Here is a 17,717-nt window from a genome sequence, read left to right as displayed (position 1 = left end):
GTCAGCCGGGCACAGCACACTGGGGAAAGGGATGGCCTCTCTGAGGACTGAGGCGGCATCAGGCTCCATAGAGCTCACTCAACCATGATTTCAAACCAGATAAAAGGGTGTTCCCATTTGTGTAGACATGGCTCAAAGAACCGGTAAGAAGCAGAATTTCCACAAACCGCATAGATAATCATTGCCATAGTAGTCACAATATCGGATTAATTGATAAAGGGCACAAATATACTTTCTTTATTCTGGGAAAATAACACACGTGGTGCATAAATATTTGAGCACCAGGTATGGCTAAAACCAAAGGGACTTGGAAGGCATTAATTTCAAGACATCTAAGAGAAATCCTTGCTCGTAAGACAGTGTTCCAAGTATAGATCAGACGCTGAGCGCTGAGTCTGCTTCAGGCTCACACAAACCGTCCTCACGTAGTCCTGCACCCCACCTGTGCAAGGACAGCACCTCTGGGAAAGACCTCAGGGCTACCAAACCACCCAGAGGCCTCCCCAGTCAATGTCAGTGCCCTCGCCTGAGGCCAAAGCGCCAGGAGCACTTCAAGAGCTGAAGCTTTCCCTGGGAAAGGCAATGGTTATGCTGTGTAGTAATTCACTTGGTTCTCAGTATGAGAAAGTCTGGCTTGAGAAACTTTTTAAGTGGTAATAGTGGAAGGGGGAGTTATGGGAGAGAAAAGAGGAAAGTATCCTGTTGGGAGGGGTGTGGGAAAGGAGGCGGAATCCAGATGCTGACATCCGTCAAAAGTTTGATTGAACTGAGACCTGAACTCTCTCCAATGGCCACACCACACACGATGCAGGCAAAAACGGCACTCAGAAAATTCTAGGACTGTAAAATCCGCTGCTACCGTATTGTGTCCAAACAGCTTACCCATGACCAAACTTCAGGAGTATATTTTTAAAAAGTCAACTCAATTACTGAAGTGTCACAGTTGTATGAAATTATTTTTCTAAAATATTACTAAATTCGCCAGCTTCAGGTTAATTCCCAAAACCATGCTCTTAATTCCACTCCTCCCCAGGAGTTTTTGTTTGTTCATTTGTTTGTTTGGAGAAAGGATCTCACTCTCTCCCCTGGCTGCCCTGGGATTTCATTCTTAATTCAGGCTAGCCTCAAACTCCTTGCCTCCCTCCTGCCTCAGCCTCGCCAGTGCAAGCACCACACGCGTGTACGCCTACCTCTCTAGGACTTTTAAAAAAAAAAGAAAGAAAAAAAGAAAGAAAAAAATTAATAAAAACAAAACACAACACAACCAGTCACCGAAACATTGACAACAACAAACAAAAATGAACGTTCCCAACAACTTTTCGGCTACAAGTTACAAAAGTTGATTCCGAAGGGTTGTCTGGGGATCTTTCCCTTCCCGGGACTGCCAGGGAAGTAAATAGGAACCACTCAGAACAGACTTTGTTGGCCACCAGCAGGGGAGCCCTTCAGCTTTTGTCCCCTATCCATTCAAACAAAAGAAGTTCGGTCTGGGTTTCCCAACCAGGGTCCCGCACCCCGCGGGGCCCTGCACACCCCGGGCCCGCCACTCACTCCTCAGCGCCCCGATGAGCAGAGAGCCATCCTTCAGCAGCTCTTTGATGAACTTGTTGGTTCTCTCCAGCTCGATCTCGTGACACTGAAGTCGTTCCCTGAAATCCGGACTGTCCAAGTATGAGTCGCTGAACTCCAGAGTGGGCAGCCCCATGGCCCAGGCGCGGTGGCCGCGGAAGCGGCGGGTGCAGGGGACACTACGAACGCGGGGGAGCGCGGGGAAGCGCGGAGGACCGGGCCCCGCGCGCCGGACTCAGTGCAGCTACCCCGAGGCCGGGCGCAGGCTCAGGGCGCTGTCAGCGGGGTGCATCGTCGCTCGGTCGCAGCGTGGGGGTAGCGAGGCTGCTGGCTGCGCCGCAGAGCACACTCTCCTGGCAGCGCCCACACGCGGGTCGTGGGGACTGTGGCGCGCACTTAGCCGGCGGCGCCCCGCGGCGACTCGGGCCCGCAGGGAAACCCGCCCCCTGTGCCGAGTGCACGCGGGCCGGGCTGCAGCTCCCGGACCGACCCTCCTCCGCGCTCCCCGCCCCTCGCTGTCCCCGCCCGGTCCCCGCCCGGTCCCCGCCGCGCGCACTTCGCTCCTGGCGCCCAGCACTGCTCCGCAGCCTTGCCCCGAGCGCGACCTGTTCCCCTCCCGGCCCGCTGTGATTGCCCGGCCCTGTGCGTCCCAAACCATCTCCAACCGCCCTGCGTCCCTCCCAGGCACACGCGAAGGGACGCCCACGTTAGCTCGTGCTAAAGTCAATATTCTCAAGGCTGCTGGAGTAAACTTCCCAGTCGCGTTCAGGTTTCCTTGCCTTCAGGATCCTGCCCAGACGTCCGAGGTGAGAAGGGTGTTCTGCCTGTTTCCCAGCCCCGCTGCGTTGATCAGCGGTGAGGTGTCTGGAGTATTTCCCCCAGTCTGTAAGAAGGTGGGAAGATTTTTAAATTTACATATTTTGCACTTACAGTTTTAGAGTCTCAGATTGGCACCTGGGTGAGTGTCAACGTGTTGACCTGACCAAGTATTTCAACGAATCCTTAACTCCTTTGGTGGTAGTGGTGGTCAATACCGGCACTTAAGAGGCTTAAGGAAGAGATTAGTTGAGAGTTCAAGGTCAACATGAACTATGCGCTGAAACCCTTTTCTTGGGGTAAAATAAGAATTCCTGCAAAGAGGAAGTCACCCCTGTGGCAGAGGTTCACCTAGTAAATGTGAGTTCTGTTGACATCCTGGCAGCAAGAGAGGTCTCTGTTTACCCCCTCCTGCCTCATCAGTAGAATTTCTGAGAACTCTGTTACTTTTCTTACGGGTCTGCTTTCCGTTTCTACATTTCCATCGCTGTGTATATTTGAACCATCTGTTTTGTTTTGTTTTTTTTAAAAAAAAAAAAGTCCAAATCATGGGGGGAAAAAATCCATCAAAGTGCTTTACATTTTTTCCCAATTAAATTTCAGAAACTTTTAGCTTCAATTTGTTAAGCATACAATGACATTAAAAATAGCATGTAAACTTTAAAATAGACAAAATCATGTAAACAGTATACATGATGGCTTGTTTTAAAATCTTCTTTTAAAAGCCTACATCCAATTTTCTTCTGTCTCTGTCTCTGTCTCTCTCTCTCTCTCTGTGTGTGTGTGTGTGTGTGTGTGTGTGTGTGTGTGTGCTGTTTTTTTGTTTTTCTGAGCCAGAGTTTCCCTGTATAGCCCTGGCTGTCCTGGGCTGTCCTGGAACTCACTCTGTAAACCAGGCTGGCCTTGAACTCACAGAGACCCGCCTGCCTCTGCCTCCTCAGTGCTGGGGACTAAAGGTGTGCCCCACCACGCCCGGTTCATATTTTTATTATTACTCTGCACACATTTGAAAAAGATGTGTGATCACAATTACATTCAATTTATTTCATTTTACTATATTTATTTATAGGGAGGGAGAGTATAAACTTGTGACTCTGTGGAAGTCAGAGGACACGTTGCTGCAGCTGTCTGTCTATTCCATCTTATAGATGCCAAGGACTGGACTCTGATTCTCAGGCCTGGCTGCAACCACTTTTGTTACAGTTGTTTTCGTTTCCAAGTGTGGCCTTGTCTGCGGAAGGCAGCAGTGCTGTTTGTCAGTTATGAAGGGGAGGTAGTGGGCTATGTTTATGTCCATCTATCTGCCACACACACTGAAGGACAGAAAACCAGTAAGGCCTCACTCATTCCTGTTCCAAGCTCCCAGATGACATGGACTGCTCTGAAACAGTATAAAACAGAACAATTGCTGTGAAAAATTCTGTGAAAAACGCATCACACCCTTTGATAAGCAGCTTTTAAAACTGCTATCTGTTGTTCAGTTTTCGGCAAATGCAGCTGTTGCATAGACTCTAAGACCTGGGCTATCATTCCCTCGTGTGGATAGGTAATTCTACGTTTTATGCTGACTGTCTACACCACTGGGACCTAGGTAAAGTGATTTAGAAGGGAAGGCAAAGAATTCAGAGCATCCTGCTTGACTCTGAGATGTTCAGGAAAGAAAATCCAGAATGAATGAGTGAATGTATCCCTGAAACAGGTATGCTGCAGCCTGGTAGGGGTGCCTAAGAATCAGGGTCTTTCCACTGGAGCCCACAGTCACCCTATGGTGGAACTGTGACTTTTCTGCCCACCCTTCACCCCAATAGTACAGTGTGAATGAGTGAATTTTTTTTGTGGGTGCTTTCAGAGTTACCCATGATTCAGTCTGGTTCATGCTCTAATCATAGCTGGTAGTCTGGCCTTCTCTCATGCCACGTCAAACCAGCCACCTGAGACACCAGAAACGGTTCGGCTTTCAGATGAACTGACTGACAGTTTTGTTTGCCCATTATTGGTTTCCAACCGTAATAAATGAACCTGATAGTGTGCAAGAGATGGGCTTCAAAATGAAAGTTTCCCGAATCTGCAAGTGTAGTTTTACCCCAGTGGAGCCTGTCCAGGGACTTGCACTTTTGTAGTACGTGGCATTTGTTGGCTGCACAGATATTGTTGGCGGAACACACCCGCTGGCACTGGCATGGGTATTGGCACAGGAAATGTCTCTGTTTGCTTCATAGAGCAGTGATGAGTTCGGCTTTGTGTTTCTGTGCAAGGGTGAAGAGGGAGTGGGCTTGGGCAGCAGATGCAAGGGTAAATAGGGAGTGGGCTTGGGCAGCAGATGCAGCAGTGTGAATCTGCCCAAAACCCTCTTTCCCTGTAGATGCCTCCAGAAGTGTTTCTGTGAAGGTATTGTCTTGCAGTTATTGAGAACAGACCTTTTTTTAAAATTAATTTTTAGTGTTTAACTACGTATTTAAGTGTTTATATATGTGTTCGTGTGTGTGAGCATGTGACATGTGGACAAGTGTCAGTGGAGGTCAGAAGAGGGTATCGAATCTCCTCAAATAGTGGCCTACAACACTTCGCAAGAGCAGTGTGTGCCCCTAACCACTGAGCCATCACTTTGGCCCCTTGAGAAAAGACCTACACCTCCAAGAAGCAAATTTTCTAGGACTACAATGATGTTTGGGAGAAGATGACTAAGCTGTTGGCAGCAGTAGAGTCTTCTGTGACTTCAAAGGAAATGAGGGCTATTGTTGCTGTTGACAACCTTGGCTCTTGCCTTTTCTAAAGGAAACCCCTCAGGGCATGTTTCACACTATTTCATTTCATTCTCAATCACGTCTATGACTTCCAGCATGATCATGCCCAAAGGATAAACAAAATAAAACAAATCAAACAAAAAACACCTAGCATTGTGGCACATGCTTTTATTGCCAGCAAACTGGAGGCAGAGTCAGGCAATCTCTACCAGTTAAGGACAGCTTGGTCTATAAAAGGAATTCTGGGACAGTCAGCTATGTAGACAGATTCAGTCTATAATAATAATAATAATAATAATAATAATAATAATAATAATAACTTTTTCAAAAGCATCTGTCTTGTTAGAATTTTATTGCCATGAGGAGATACCATAACTTCAGCAACATTTATAAAGGAAAATATTTAATTGGAACTAGCTTACAGTTCAGAGATTGGTTCCTTATTGTCATGGCAGGAACATGGTGTCATGCAGGCAGACACAGTGATGGAGAAGGAGCTGAGAGTTATCTAGCTGGATCCAAAGGAAGCAAGAAGAAACTGCACAAAAGGCCTTAACTTGAGCTTCTGAGACCTCAAAACCTGCCCCTAGTTAGACCCTTCCTCCAACAACATGGCTCCTCCCAATAATGTCAGTCCCAATGAGTCTATGGGGTCTGTTATTCCTTTGTGGTCCCTTTAAGGGCTAACCACACCCACTCCCAGCCACTTCTGACCTCCTAGTCGCCATCTTAGCTCTTTCTCTTCTGTCTCTAGGCGTGTGTACATGTATCTCTGTCTCTCCCTATGTTTCTCTCCATGTCTCTCTATCTCCCTCTTCTTTAAGTAATAAATGTTTAGCTTTATGTATAGCCTTATGTCCATTTACTCTGCCGTCCACCACATCCAGCCGCCTGACTCTGCCGCTTGCCCAGGGAACCTGCACTGCTCTGGCGGCAGCCTTTGCCTGGCTCGCAGGCCACTTGGGGCATCCCAACCTATTATCATTTTAAAGAACAATAGGGTCATTTTCATTCAAGCTACCACTATGTGATTCTTTTCTAAAAGTCATTTACTGTGCTTAAATATGTGTAAACTTTCCTATCTTTTCCACACCTGTCACTAAGTACATCCCCAATTGTGGGCAGTCTTCCCTGTCTTTCATTTCAGAACATTTTACCCTCATCCACTCAAACTTTGTTCTTATTAAACTCGAGTCCTGTTGCCTGCTCCTCACTGCCTGGCAACGACTGTTCAATTTTCTGTTTCTGCCTGTATGGCTTCAATGACTTGGGTTCCTCGTATGAAAGGAAGCACACATGGCCCCTTTGTATATGTTTTCATTTACTCAGGTCAGTTATTGACAAAGAAGACATATTTTAAAGTCAATGGAATCAACATTCAGTTTTAAAGGTATTTTATCACATGTATATACTTACTTAATATTTATATATCCACTTGTTTATTTGCCACAGCATTGTGGAGGTCAAAGGATAATTTGCAAGGCTTAGTAATGTCTTTCCACCGTGTGGATCCCAGGGATGGAAATCAGGTCATCAAACTTTTCAGTAAGTGCTGGTACCCACTGAGCTATCTCACCGGCCCGATTCTAATAAACTCTTCTAACAACAGAAAAAGAATATTAAGATTAGGCCCTGATATGACAAGTGTTGTTAACTCTGTTATTGAAATCCTTACAGAGTAGCAGAGATGACTCTGCGGGCAGGAGCACATGCTGCTCTTCCAAAGCAGGCTTGGACTCACATAGGTCATTGCTGCTCCAGGGATGTGCTGCTCTCTTCTGGCCTCTGTTGGCACATGTGAGTACACACACACACACACACACACACACACACACACACACCGCACCCAAATAAAAACAAATCACTAAAAAGTGTTGTAATCATTGTTTTATTCCCACGATGTTCTGTCCCTACCATTCCTCATCAGGTTGGGTAATGTATGACATCACCATGTGACTTAATTATAGGACCTTCGGGGGCTAGAAAGTGTTCTCATACAGAGATGTCTCCTAGTTCCTCTGATTACTGTCACAATGAACAACAACAACAAAAATGCTAAGTACAGTTAGCCTTGAGATAAAATGGCTTTGTGTGGGCATAAGAAATAGCAGTGTGCCACAGGGTAAGCCAAAGTATAGCCCACTCTATGTGAGTCTCCAGGTTCCAGGAGCTCATTATCCAATAGACTTGGAAAACCAAAGAGCTACAACCAACCATATGAGAGCCAAGAAGAGGAAGCCTGGATGTAGTCGGTCTACACAAGGCTGGGAGGACACAAGCAGAGGCAAGAGAGAGGGAAAAAATATGGTGAGTGATTTGTGAGATGAAGTGGGAATCAAAATAGCTTTGCTTTTCATCCTGCATTTAAAAGGGAATCAGTGTGATAAACTGGGCAGTCTGGGGAGAAGGGCAGCCCTGATGTTTGAGGGGTAGGGGCAGAGGGAGGGAGCTGAGATGAGGCTGGAAATGTGGGGGAGGGGGAGGGTCTGGCTTTGGTTTAACAGAGAACCATATCAGCAACAATCCTAGACCACAAAGTAAGGAAGCAGAAGTAACAGCAAAGCGTGGATTTCACAGCGACAGTACAACAGCTCAGGACCTGATGTCCTAAGGTCGATGATGCTCTGCTGCCCTATTCTCAGAGAACTGGGTGAAGAAAGAACAAAGCCCAAAGATGAGACCCTCATCAGCTACTACTGTTGAGAGAAGACAGACGTGGGGTAGAAAGGGAGAAAGAGAATGAAAGACGGAAGAAGGGGGGGGGGGAGAGAGACTAATTAGCAAAGACAGAAGGCATTAGTCATGATTACCATAAAGTATTATTCTCTTGTGCTAAGTCATTTGCTCACTGACAAAAAGTCAGAGTAGTTATTTTTCTCTGTCTTAAGTTATTTATGCCAATCATTAAGGATAAAGTCAAAGAGACAAGGCCGACACACACACACACAGAGATTTCTTTTATTTCTCTCTGTGTATGCGTACCACTTGTGTGGCAGAGCCCCTGGAGCCCAGAAGAGGGCGTCAGACACCTTGGCACTGGAATTGCTGGTGGTTCTGAACCCACAGAGTGGGTACGGAGAGCTGAGCTCAGACCATCTGGAAGAGCATCAAGCATGCTTAGCTACTGGCCCTCTTTTCAGCTCTGGTTCACATTTGCACTTTAAAGACAGTTGAAAGCGGTAATCTACATAGAGAGTTACAAGTTGGCCAGTGAGACCGCATCTCAAAAGAAAGTCTATTGAATCCTCATTTTAAAGGATACTTCTACTGCATTCAAAGAAGAGGTGTGTCTTTGTACCTCTGTGTGCAGTGTGTGATTCTCAGAGTTCACAGCCTACATCATTAGACTCAGAGCCTTGAAGAGCCAGGCAGGACTGCCCCACTGATGACTTCCAGCCTTGCTGTAGCCAGTCCTGAGCAGTTTGTGTAGGTGGAAAGACATCAGTGTTCACCGTCCGTCTTGTTTGAGACAGCATCTCCTGCAGTGCACAATGTTTCTTCCTGAATGGGCCTTCTCTCAGCCTTGAAAGAGTTCTTTTTCATATTTCCATATCTAGGGTCTCATGTACAAAAACTGGGCTTCAGACTCCATATAGCTGAGGGTAACCTTGAACTGTTGATCTTCTTACCTCTACCTCTTGCATGCTGGGGTCACAGATATGTTCCACTAGGCCTGATTATTATGATCCTAGGAATAGATCCCAAGGTCTTATGCATCTTAAGCAAAACCTCTACTAACTGAACTATCTCCTAACCCCATTTTCATAACTTTTATTCCTTAAAGCAGTCGTTCTCAACATGTGGGTCACGACTCCACAATGGTTGCATATCAGATATTTACATTGTGATAACAGTAACAAAATTACATTTATGAAGTAGCAATGAAATGATTTTATGGTTCAGGTCACCACAACCCGAAGAACTGCATTAACAGGTCACAGCATTAGGAAGGATGAGAATCGCTGCTTTAAAGAGTTTTAAACAATACTGTTGGGAATGCATGAGGCCCTAAAACTGTCCAGAATGTTTGTCCCTGGTTTTGTTGTTGTAACGACATCTTAGAGCAGGTTTGGAGACAAATAGAGGCAGGCTATCCTGTTTGGCATGGAGGATCCCACTTGTTGCTTGAGCTTGACTGGGCATAGAAAGAGAACATGGAACTCATTGTTTGCTTCCAACCCCTAAGTGTGGCAACTAATTGGCAACCTGCCACAGACACTGGCATAGGCAGAGAGGGACATCTTGAGGAAAATAACATGTCCTGCTGTGGCTTAATGAAACTTAGTCAAACAAATAACTCCACATTCAGCAGAGAAGTTACCACTGGAATTCTGCCCGTTCATGAATGGTTTAACCCTAACAGCAGGAGTAGATTCGCAGTCTCTGTGGCTGGAGCAAGTCCTCCCGGAAGAAAACACATGGGAAAGGCCATCTGGTTAGGAGTCACAGTGGTCGCTTCCTTTACGGGAGACTGTCCCCTCCTCAAGTGCACTGACGTCAGCTTGTGTGGACAGAATAGAGCCGGAAAGACTGTAAAAGTCAGCTATTATAACAACAAAACACAATCATTTCAGTAGAGGGCAGAGTTACTATTTTTATTCTTCATATATTTGTTAGTGATTCTTTTCTCTTCATCAGTTTATCAAACTTTAACTGAGAGAAAGAAGTGGACTACTGAGAGGAAGTGTTAGTTTTGCTAGATAAATAAAAGTTGACAGGGAGTTGAGAGAATGCCCCGTACCGCGAGTGTTTACAGCCCTGCAGTTCTTGCCCTCATCCCATGGTCAAGCCAGGGTTCAGTGCACCAGCGCTCAGCAGCTGCAGGAAAAACTTTCAGGTTCTGTATTTTTCCTTTAGAGATCAAGTCTTGTGTATCCCAGAATGGACGTGACCTCACTATGTAGTAAAGGGTAATAGTGAACTTTTTATCGTCCTGCTTCTGTTTACTGCTGGGAATGAAGGCGTGCATAACAATGCTAGTTTTATTTGGTGATGGAGATTAAACCCAGCACTTCATGTATGCTAAAACAAACTTTGTTTTGTCCTAGACACTGGGTTCAACTTCACACAGAGAGGAGTGCTGTGCTTGGATGGGTGTACCAGGTTTACCAAGTGGCAGGTGTGGTCCCTTTTCTGTCCTAGTAGGCCCTTCTCTTGGGAGAGATCTCCTGAGCACAGTGACTCCCTGGTGGTAGGGTTAGAAGCCAGAGTCTCAGGCACAGTGTCTTGAAAACTTGTCTTTCAGGTCCTGCTCTCTGAAGACTGAGGGTGACTCACCATCTAACTTTTTCTTCATGTCTGGGATAGAGAAAGGAGGAGAGAAGAGACAAGGATATAAATAGTGACAGAGCTTGTCTGGTAGCGAGGGGGAGAAGAGGGAGGAGAGAGAGCAGAGGGAAGAAAGGAAAGAAAAGAAAGAAAGGAGAACAGGAAGGAGACGGGGGAGGGGTTTTGCTTGGCTTCTGGATACTCACAGTAAAATAGGAAGAATGAATGTCTAGTTAGCCAGACATGGTGGTGCATACCTTTGATCCTTGCACTTGGGAAGCAGAGGTAGACTCTGGGAGCCTGAGGTCAGCCTGGTCCACATGATGTATTCCAGGACAGCCAGAGCTACATAGAGAGACTCTGTCACAAACAAAACAACAACAACAGCAAAAAGAATGAGTTAACTACCCCACCCTTGCAAACCAGTGCCTCATGATTATTGTTGCTCTCTGGTTCCTGTTGATAGTTTCTTTCTGCCACTCAAAAACTGTGAGGTAGCTAAGAGGTTACATACAAGAAGGAAACTCATCCACTCGTGTTTTCTAAAATAGAACCAAGGATACTCACATTAAAATAGTACTGGGCTAGCAAGGTGGCTTAGTGGATAAAACACTTGTCAAGCAAGCATGAGTCCAGTTCCCCAAATCACACAAAAGACAAATGGGTGTGTGGGTGCCTGCAATCCCTCCCAATGAGTAGGGGTTGAGAAGGAAATTTATGAAGCATGTGGTAGCCAAACCGACCCAAATGACTAGCTCCAGGTCCAGGTAGACACTCTACCTCATTGAACAAGGTAGACAGCAATCCAAGAAGACAACTAACACCAACCTTGTCACCCACATGTGCAACCACACATATACATACAAATACATACACATATATACATATACACACCCATACACAGAGCAAAGGAACAACAACAAACATCCTTCTTCTCATTCAGGTATGGTGGTCCATGCTTATATTCCCAGAGGTAGGGAGGTAGAAGTAGAGGATTGACCATTTTAGGCCAACTTGAGCTGTATATTAAGATCCTATCTCAAAGCAAATGAGCAAGCATTTCACACTAACTATCCATTTAAGTGTGCAGTCTAACTAATGATATCTGAAAATTGTCCCTCTCCTCCAGAACTGGCACTTCCCGATGATTCATTCGGCAGCTGCCATCACTAGGCCGAGATCTGTCTCTGAAGCTCCTAGCAGCTGTCTCTCTCCACAATGACATCCCAGAGGCTTGATGTGGAACTTTCACTACACCTCAGACCTTTTCTTTAACCTGCTCTTCTAATTTCTTTCTCTTCATTCTCTTGCCTCATTGGTTGACTGAGGAAGGAACTTGATTGGCCAGCTATCATGGTATCTCTGGGGTCAGCTTCTTCCCTTCAAGCCCTGGCTTCAGCAACGCATTGGCCCTCAGTGCCTGGGAAATTAAAATAAGCTCTTGGCTCATGTGTGTGGGTCCTTTGAACCTTTCTTAAACAGTGATTGATGATGGACGTATCTTTATGAAAAAGCAAGCCTAATTCTCTGCTGGTCTTGAAATCCTTCAGAGTCCTCACTCACTGACAATGGAGTCCAAACTCGTAGTGTGCCACCCCACTGACTGTTAGCTCTCCAGCCCTATTGATGGTCTTGTCTGGAGTTATGCACAGTTAAGCTTTGCTTCTCAAAAGGCCCTTGATGGGCTGCTGAGAGGAATCTTGATCAAGGTCTCCACAAATTTCCATCTGGGTGTGGAGGTACATGCCTGTAATCCCTGTTCTTGGGAGGTCAGGAGTTCGGGATTGGCTGCATACCTCCAAGTCAGCCTGGGCTAAACCAAAGGAAAACAAGAAGCTTTCTCTTTTATGTGTTAACTTTGGGGGCTGTCTTTCTAAGTCATAAAACATGTTGAGTCATCAACATATGTGTGATGCTAGAGTGTGCAGAGGGGTCTTCTAGAGAGCTTGTGTCATGGCCCTCTCTACTCAGCAAGTCCTCCTGCCGTGTTGCCAAAGAGAATTCCAGCAGGTTCTAAGTGATGACGGTACTGCTCCGCTGTGAAGCACATTTTAAGGAAGAAAGGTCTACAATGATGACTGTCTTCTGGGCACTTCCACAAAAGTCTTCTCATTGTTATTGGCTAAAGAAAGAGAAAGACAGACACATTTTGTTAGATTTCACTTTTTAAATGGTGTGTGTGTGTGTTTGCATGTATGTGTGTGCATGTGCTCCTGCGGGAATAGGAATGAAGTCCCCTTGGAGAAGAGGAGAGCTGATACCATGGAGCTGGGGTTACAGAAAGTTTTGAGCCATCTAACGTCAGGGTTGGGAACTGAACTGATTCCCCTCCAAGAGCATCAAGGGTTCTTAACCACTCAGCCATCTCTCCAGCCCCTGTGTGATATTTTGAAAAACACTCATTACAGATGAAGTTCAAATCAAGTCACAGTTTGCTGGATGAACACAGATCGGGTATTTTTAGATAGAGTCTCTTTAGCCTGAAACTAACTCTGTACATCAGGCTGTGCTCAAATGCAGAGATCTGCCTGCCCTGCCTTCCAAGTGCTGTGATTAAAGGTGTGCGCCATTACACTCAGCTATAATGTTCTCTATAGATTTGAATGCATGCGTTTGCTTACTTTAGTGACTGTTTCTTTCTAGTCAAAGAAAAAGATGTCATCTTGTTCATAATCATGTCACACATCACACAGGCTCAACAAACATCTCCTGAAAGAAGAAATGAAAGCAACATTTGGTTTTGTACATCTTGACTCAGAAAGAACTGTATCCACTTCCAGCATGGGTGCCCTGAACCCATGATGCTCACACAAGACTGAAAGAAAGCAAAAGTATCCAGTAATTGTAAGTTTCCTCTTCATGTAATTTGACTCCAGTGTTATATTTCAAAGGCATTGCTTTGTCCTTTAGGGAATCTGCTGGAAAATGTATTTGCCCTCACTTTCCAGAACTTTTTTGAAATTAAAGCATAAAGTTTTCAAGTAAGGCAAAAGAAACCCGGTGATTACATTTTGGTTGTTGCATCATCAGAACTAAAAATAGGGTGAGAAAATGGAAAATCATTACCGGAACCTACATCCAAAGCATGGTTAAAGATTATGGATGAGCTTGAATCATGGCCGATGTTCATCTTTCAATCGTGCAGAGCCATGCAGAGCAAGTTCTGAAACACACGGAATCTACTGGACTCAACTTACCAGTTCTGACTTCGTCAAGACTTTTGTTTATTTATTTTTGTTTTAAAAACATGTTTTTTTGATACCCATTGGTGCTTGACTCGGCCAGGCTCTCTCCACGTTCCCTCCCGCCTATCGGTGGGCCAACTGAGGACACATGGTACCCTGGATTCAGACCATTTTCCATCGCTACAAATGGTAAGGCTCTCTTCTCCAAGTCAGCTTTCCGCTCACCTTCATTTCTGATTGATTCCCATAGCTAGAAACATGACCCCACTGCGGGGGGTGGTCCTCCTGGTGTTTGAGCCATTTCAGCTCCCCTAGCACTGCACACACTGAGCGGGTGCATTCATTTTGGGATCGGGGTTCCTCAATTTTTTTTTTTATTTTTAGGTTTCTTTCTTTCTCTTTCTTCCTTCCTTCCTTCCTTCCTTCCTTCCTTCCTTCCTTTCTTTCTTTTCCCTTTCAGACCTCTCATAAGTGGTCCCCGCTGTGAGAGACCTCCTGGGTTGGCCTCTAGCCCTTGGATCCCTAGTCACCAGAGCCTGCCAGGCTCAATTATCAACCCCACCTGCAGAGGGAGAATGTACCCCTTCTGGGCCTTGAGGTTTCCACTGTTTTTGCTGCTTTCATGTTTTCAGCTATCGGAAACAAAGCCTAAAAAAACGATCAGCCACCCTCCTGTAAATGCAATGCCAGTGTCCTGTCTTCGCTGGGCAGCCCCTTCCCCACCCATCTATAAACATTCCCATTACTTCTCACTCCCATTACTTCTATTCTATCCCTGCCACCGCTACCGCTGGTCCCGCAGAAACTGACAAGATTAGTTGGATTCGAGAGGCAGCTGTTTCCAGTTCTAGCCTTTGCTCCATGCTGCGACACAGCAGCTCATGGTGCTAAGTAATTTTCTTCTCTACATCATATATGAAAGAATATGTGAATGGTGTGGCCACACAGATGTAATTCTGTTTTAAATGTATGTTCTACACAGCCTCTATGCCTCTCTTGTTATTATATTTAAAACTCCTGCAGCTCAGAAAAAATGAGGCTTCTCCATACAACACGTGACAACTGCCATTTTGACTGAGGTCAGTTGTCCTTACTGCCATCTTAACTGAGGTCAGGTGACCTCACTCTCATCTTAACTGAGGGCCAGGTAAAGTGACCAAGTCCCGCCATCTTTACTGAGGCATCCCTTGCCTGGTCCCCCTGTTTACTTAAGTTTTTATCACTAAATTTCTCTTACTGACTCTGTTATATATGTGTTTTACATAGTGGCATGCCCTCGGTAGGGCCCACCAAAAGCATCCACTTCTCCCAATTACTGTTTAATGGGTGTGTATGTGCATATACGTGACTTAATACATGTATGTTTATTGTTAAGCATTATAATCATCAGTCCATTATATATCATTCCAGACTAAAAAAGCAATAAGTATCATGTTTTAAATTATAAAAATACATACTTTCAAGTCTCTTCTAAAAATACGGTATATTTAATCCAACTCTGCTTTCAAATATATTAAGCTGTTCTCTACTATTGTCAGTGCTACTGTTAAGCTTCTATTGCAAGCAGTTTTTTCTTCTTTGTCTTTTACAAGTACAAATCTTTCCTGTTAAGTTGAGAGCCAGTACAGTCAAGCTCGGACCTAACTCTCCAGGCAGATTCCATACTGTAGTTATAACTCATCGGTACCCGGTATAGATCTGGGGAATATGGCATTTAAATATTTAATCATGAAAAGACTTTTCATGACAGAGAGACAGAAACACCACTCTACGTCCTTCAGAGAAGACAGAAGACAAATGGGCACAAAACAACATCCATCCACAATTCGCTTCATCAACTGCCAAGTCCTAACCACTGGGAAAAAAACTGCCTTTCATCTAAACTGAAGATTCCAGACGGTGGACAGAATTGAGCAGTTAGATAGCCTAACTGCTCAGGTCAAGGTAGGCTTGTCTTCCTACCGATTTCTAACCCACAGGATCTTCTAAAGCCTGGCAGGCCCTGCACTAAACAGCAAAAGGCAAATAAAACCCAAAACAATGACCACAGAGGACCCTGAGGAGTAAGCCTAGGTAGCCAACCAAATAAATTCTCTGTCATTTTTAAATCAATAATTCAAGTAATATTTTATCCTTCACAAAGATCTCTGATGCAATTTAACATCTAAGAGGTTTTGTCAGTTTAAAAGGACAGCCTCACCAAACAAATTTCAATAAGATACAAATAAAAGTTATTAAGGTGTGTAACTACAAGTTATAAAGATGTGAGGACAAAGTTCTCTCTCATGCTGCCTTTCGTACTCTTAAAGATACTTTTCATTATGCAAAAATATCTGTCACAGTCATTCTGGTATAACCATGCTGCTGTTTAAAACTTATGTTTTCATAAACCCCAAAATTTGGGTTTTCATAAACTTAAAAGTTCCAGGGAGCCAAACTGAAGGATCCACCTTAAACAGGTCAGATACACCCCTCTTAATTCCTTGGTCCTAATTTGTTTTCCTTTCTAAACTTAATTTTATCCTCTGTTCTGCTAATACCTTGCCATGTTCAACCTGAAAACCAGAAAAATAAAGCAGCCAAGCCACTAGAGAAGTCTTACCAAGGCTGGGCGACGGTAGGCTAAGCAGACCAGGCAGCCCAAGCCCCTCTCTCCTCCCATTCTATATTCCCTCTACTGCTGGCATTAAAGGCATGACTCCCTAGTACTGGGGTTAAAGGTTGAGCCACAACCACTTGGATTTGTTTTAGCATTGATCTTGTGTAGCCCAGGGTGGCCTTGAATTCACAGAGATCCATCTGCCTTTGTCTCCCAAATCCCGGAATTAGAGGTGTGTGCCAGCTCTTCTAATACTGCTCTTCTAATATTCAGGAAAGCTTTGTTTATTAAAACATAAATAAAATATCACTATAATATTCAGGTGGTTAAAAGCCCCATTCTTTGGGTATGGCACTGCACACCTGTAATTAGAGCACTCAGGAGGTCAAGGTAGGGGGATCAGGAGGTCAAGGTCATCCTTGGCAGTGCAGGGAGACTGAAGACAGGCCTGGACATTCAACAAAATCACAAGGCCTTTCCTTTGGTAAAGAAGAGGGAAGTACACAGACTAAATACAGATTTTCCCTATTTATCTTCTGGTGTGTAAGCAAATTGTCTGTCCACACATCAGAATGGGACTTCTTCACAATTTCCGTTCTCCTTGCCTGGCCTTGAGCTGTACTTACAAAGGAGTCAGTCAAGCCTCCAGGTCCCATCTACCCCTGGGGTTTTTACTTCACCTGTATACTGAGTTCTAAATGGAATTCTGTCCTATGAATCTCGGTGCTCAAACAGATATCCAAACAGTCTGCCTTCTGAACATCGACATTCCTGCACACTAACCACAGCTGTTTGTTTAGTTCATTCCAGGAGCGACAAACACTGTCACTATTCCTTGCCTTTTAAGGCAGCAATCCAGTTAAATACAGGCGGAGGAAGGGTGGACAGGGAGAAGCTATCACATACAAGAGACAAAAATACAAGCTATCGCAGTCTGTGCTTCAAATGCTCACTAAGATGAGGCAAATTACACATTATATGAAGGATTGGGAACAATGCTGTGGCAGACAACATAGTCAAATGATGGACGGGAGGTCTGAGTGTATGTGTGGGTGCGCATGTGTAGAGGCCAGAGGCTGATCTGGGGCTCTTCTCTGTTGATCACCTAGAATGCCTGTCCATCCTCCCGTCTCAGCCTTCTAGCTCAAGGGATTATAGGCACACAGGGACAAGGCTGGCATTTTGTGGGGAGCTGGTGATCTGAACTCAGGTCTTACATTAACCCATTATTCTTATCTGTGTTAGCCACGTGGCTTGGTAGCTTTTTCGGCAAGGAAGTCACATCTTGCTTCCTCTGCGTCTGGGTGATGGTTGCAGACTGACTCTTCCCTCTTCCCAGAATTCTCACTGTTCCACCTCTACTTCCTGTTGGGTAACTGTAACATGAGGGCCAGCTTGTTGGGGTTTCTGTCCCACCCGGTACCCCACGCCAGCAAGTCCCAAAAAAAAAAAATCACACAGAGGACTCCATAAGATTATAAACTGATTGGCCCATTAGCTCAGTCTTCTTATTAACTAATTCTTACATCTTATGGT

General features: G+C 45.0%; 2 protein-coding genes across 3 annotated transcripts in view; one reads left to right on the top strand and one right to left on the bottom strand.

Annotated features, from left to right (window-relative positions):
- The window catches only part of Arhgap42 (Rho GTPase activating protein 42), a 213,154-nt gene extending 211,219 nt beyond the window's left edge, over nt 1-1,935 (bottom strand). For both annotated transcript variants that reach the window (XM_048433399.3, XM_048433405.3), the window contains exon 1: nt 1,552-1,935. In XM_048433399.3, the coding sequence (XP_048289356.2) occupies nt 1,552-1,705 (154 nt within the window). In that variant the 5' untranslated portion in view covers nt 1,706-1,935. The remainder of the gene's footprint in view (nt 1-1,551) is intronic.
- LOC125399792 (uncharacterized) lies at nt 1,704-16,498 on the top strand. Its single transcript, XM_085689921.2, has 6 exons — nt 1,704-2,375; nt 6,807-6,926; nt 7,290-7,436; nt 10,178-10,248; nt 13,091-13,771; nt 15,333-16,498. Exons 1-5 carry the CDS (start codon nt 1,704-1,706, stop codon nt 13,197-13,199), a joined length of 1,119 nt encoding a protein of 372 aa, XP_085546047.2. The 3' UTR covers nt 13,200-13,771; nt 15,333-16,498.
- Nucleotides 16,499-17,717: the final 1,219 nt, after the last annotated feature.

Source organism: Myodes glareolus, chromosome 4 (genome assembly GCF_982192425.1).
Source record: "Myodes glareolus chromosome 4, mMyoGla1.1, whole genome shotgun sequence".
Taxonomy (NCBI): domain Eukaryota; kingdom Metazoa; phylum Chordata; class Mammalia; order Rodentia; family Cricetidae; genus Myodes; species Myodes glareolus.
The sequence above is the reverse complement of the archived record's forward strand: the minus strand, read 5'-3'. Positions and strand labels throughout refer to the sequence as shown.

Excerpts from the sequence above, each read along its gene's own strand:
- LOC125399792 (XM_085689921.2), top strand. The coding sequence starts at position 1,704 with ATGGCCCAGGCGCGGTGGCCGCGGAAGCGGCGGGTGCAGGGGACACTA. Across the intron at positions 2,376-6,806 it reads ATCCTGCCCAGACGTCCGAG|AGTAGCAGAGATGACTCTGC; the intron begins GTGAGAAGGGTG and ends AAATCCTTACAG. Across the intron at positions 10,249-13,090 it reads CCAGGTTTACCAAGTGGCAG|GCTCAACAAACATCTCCTGA; the intron begins GTGTGGTCCCTT and ends CACATCACACAG.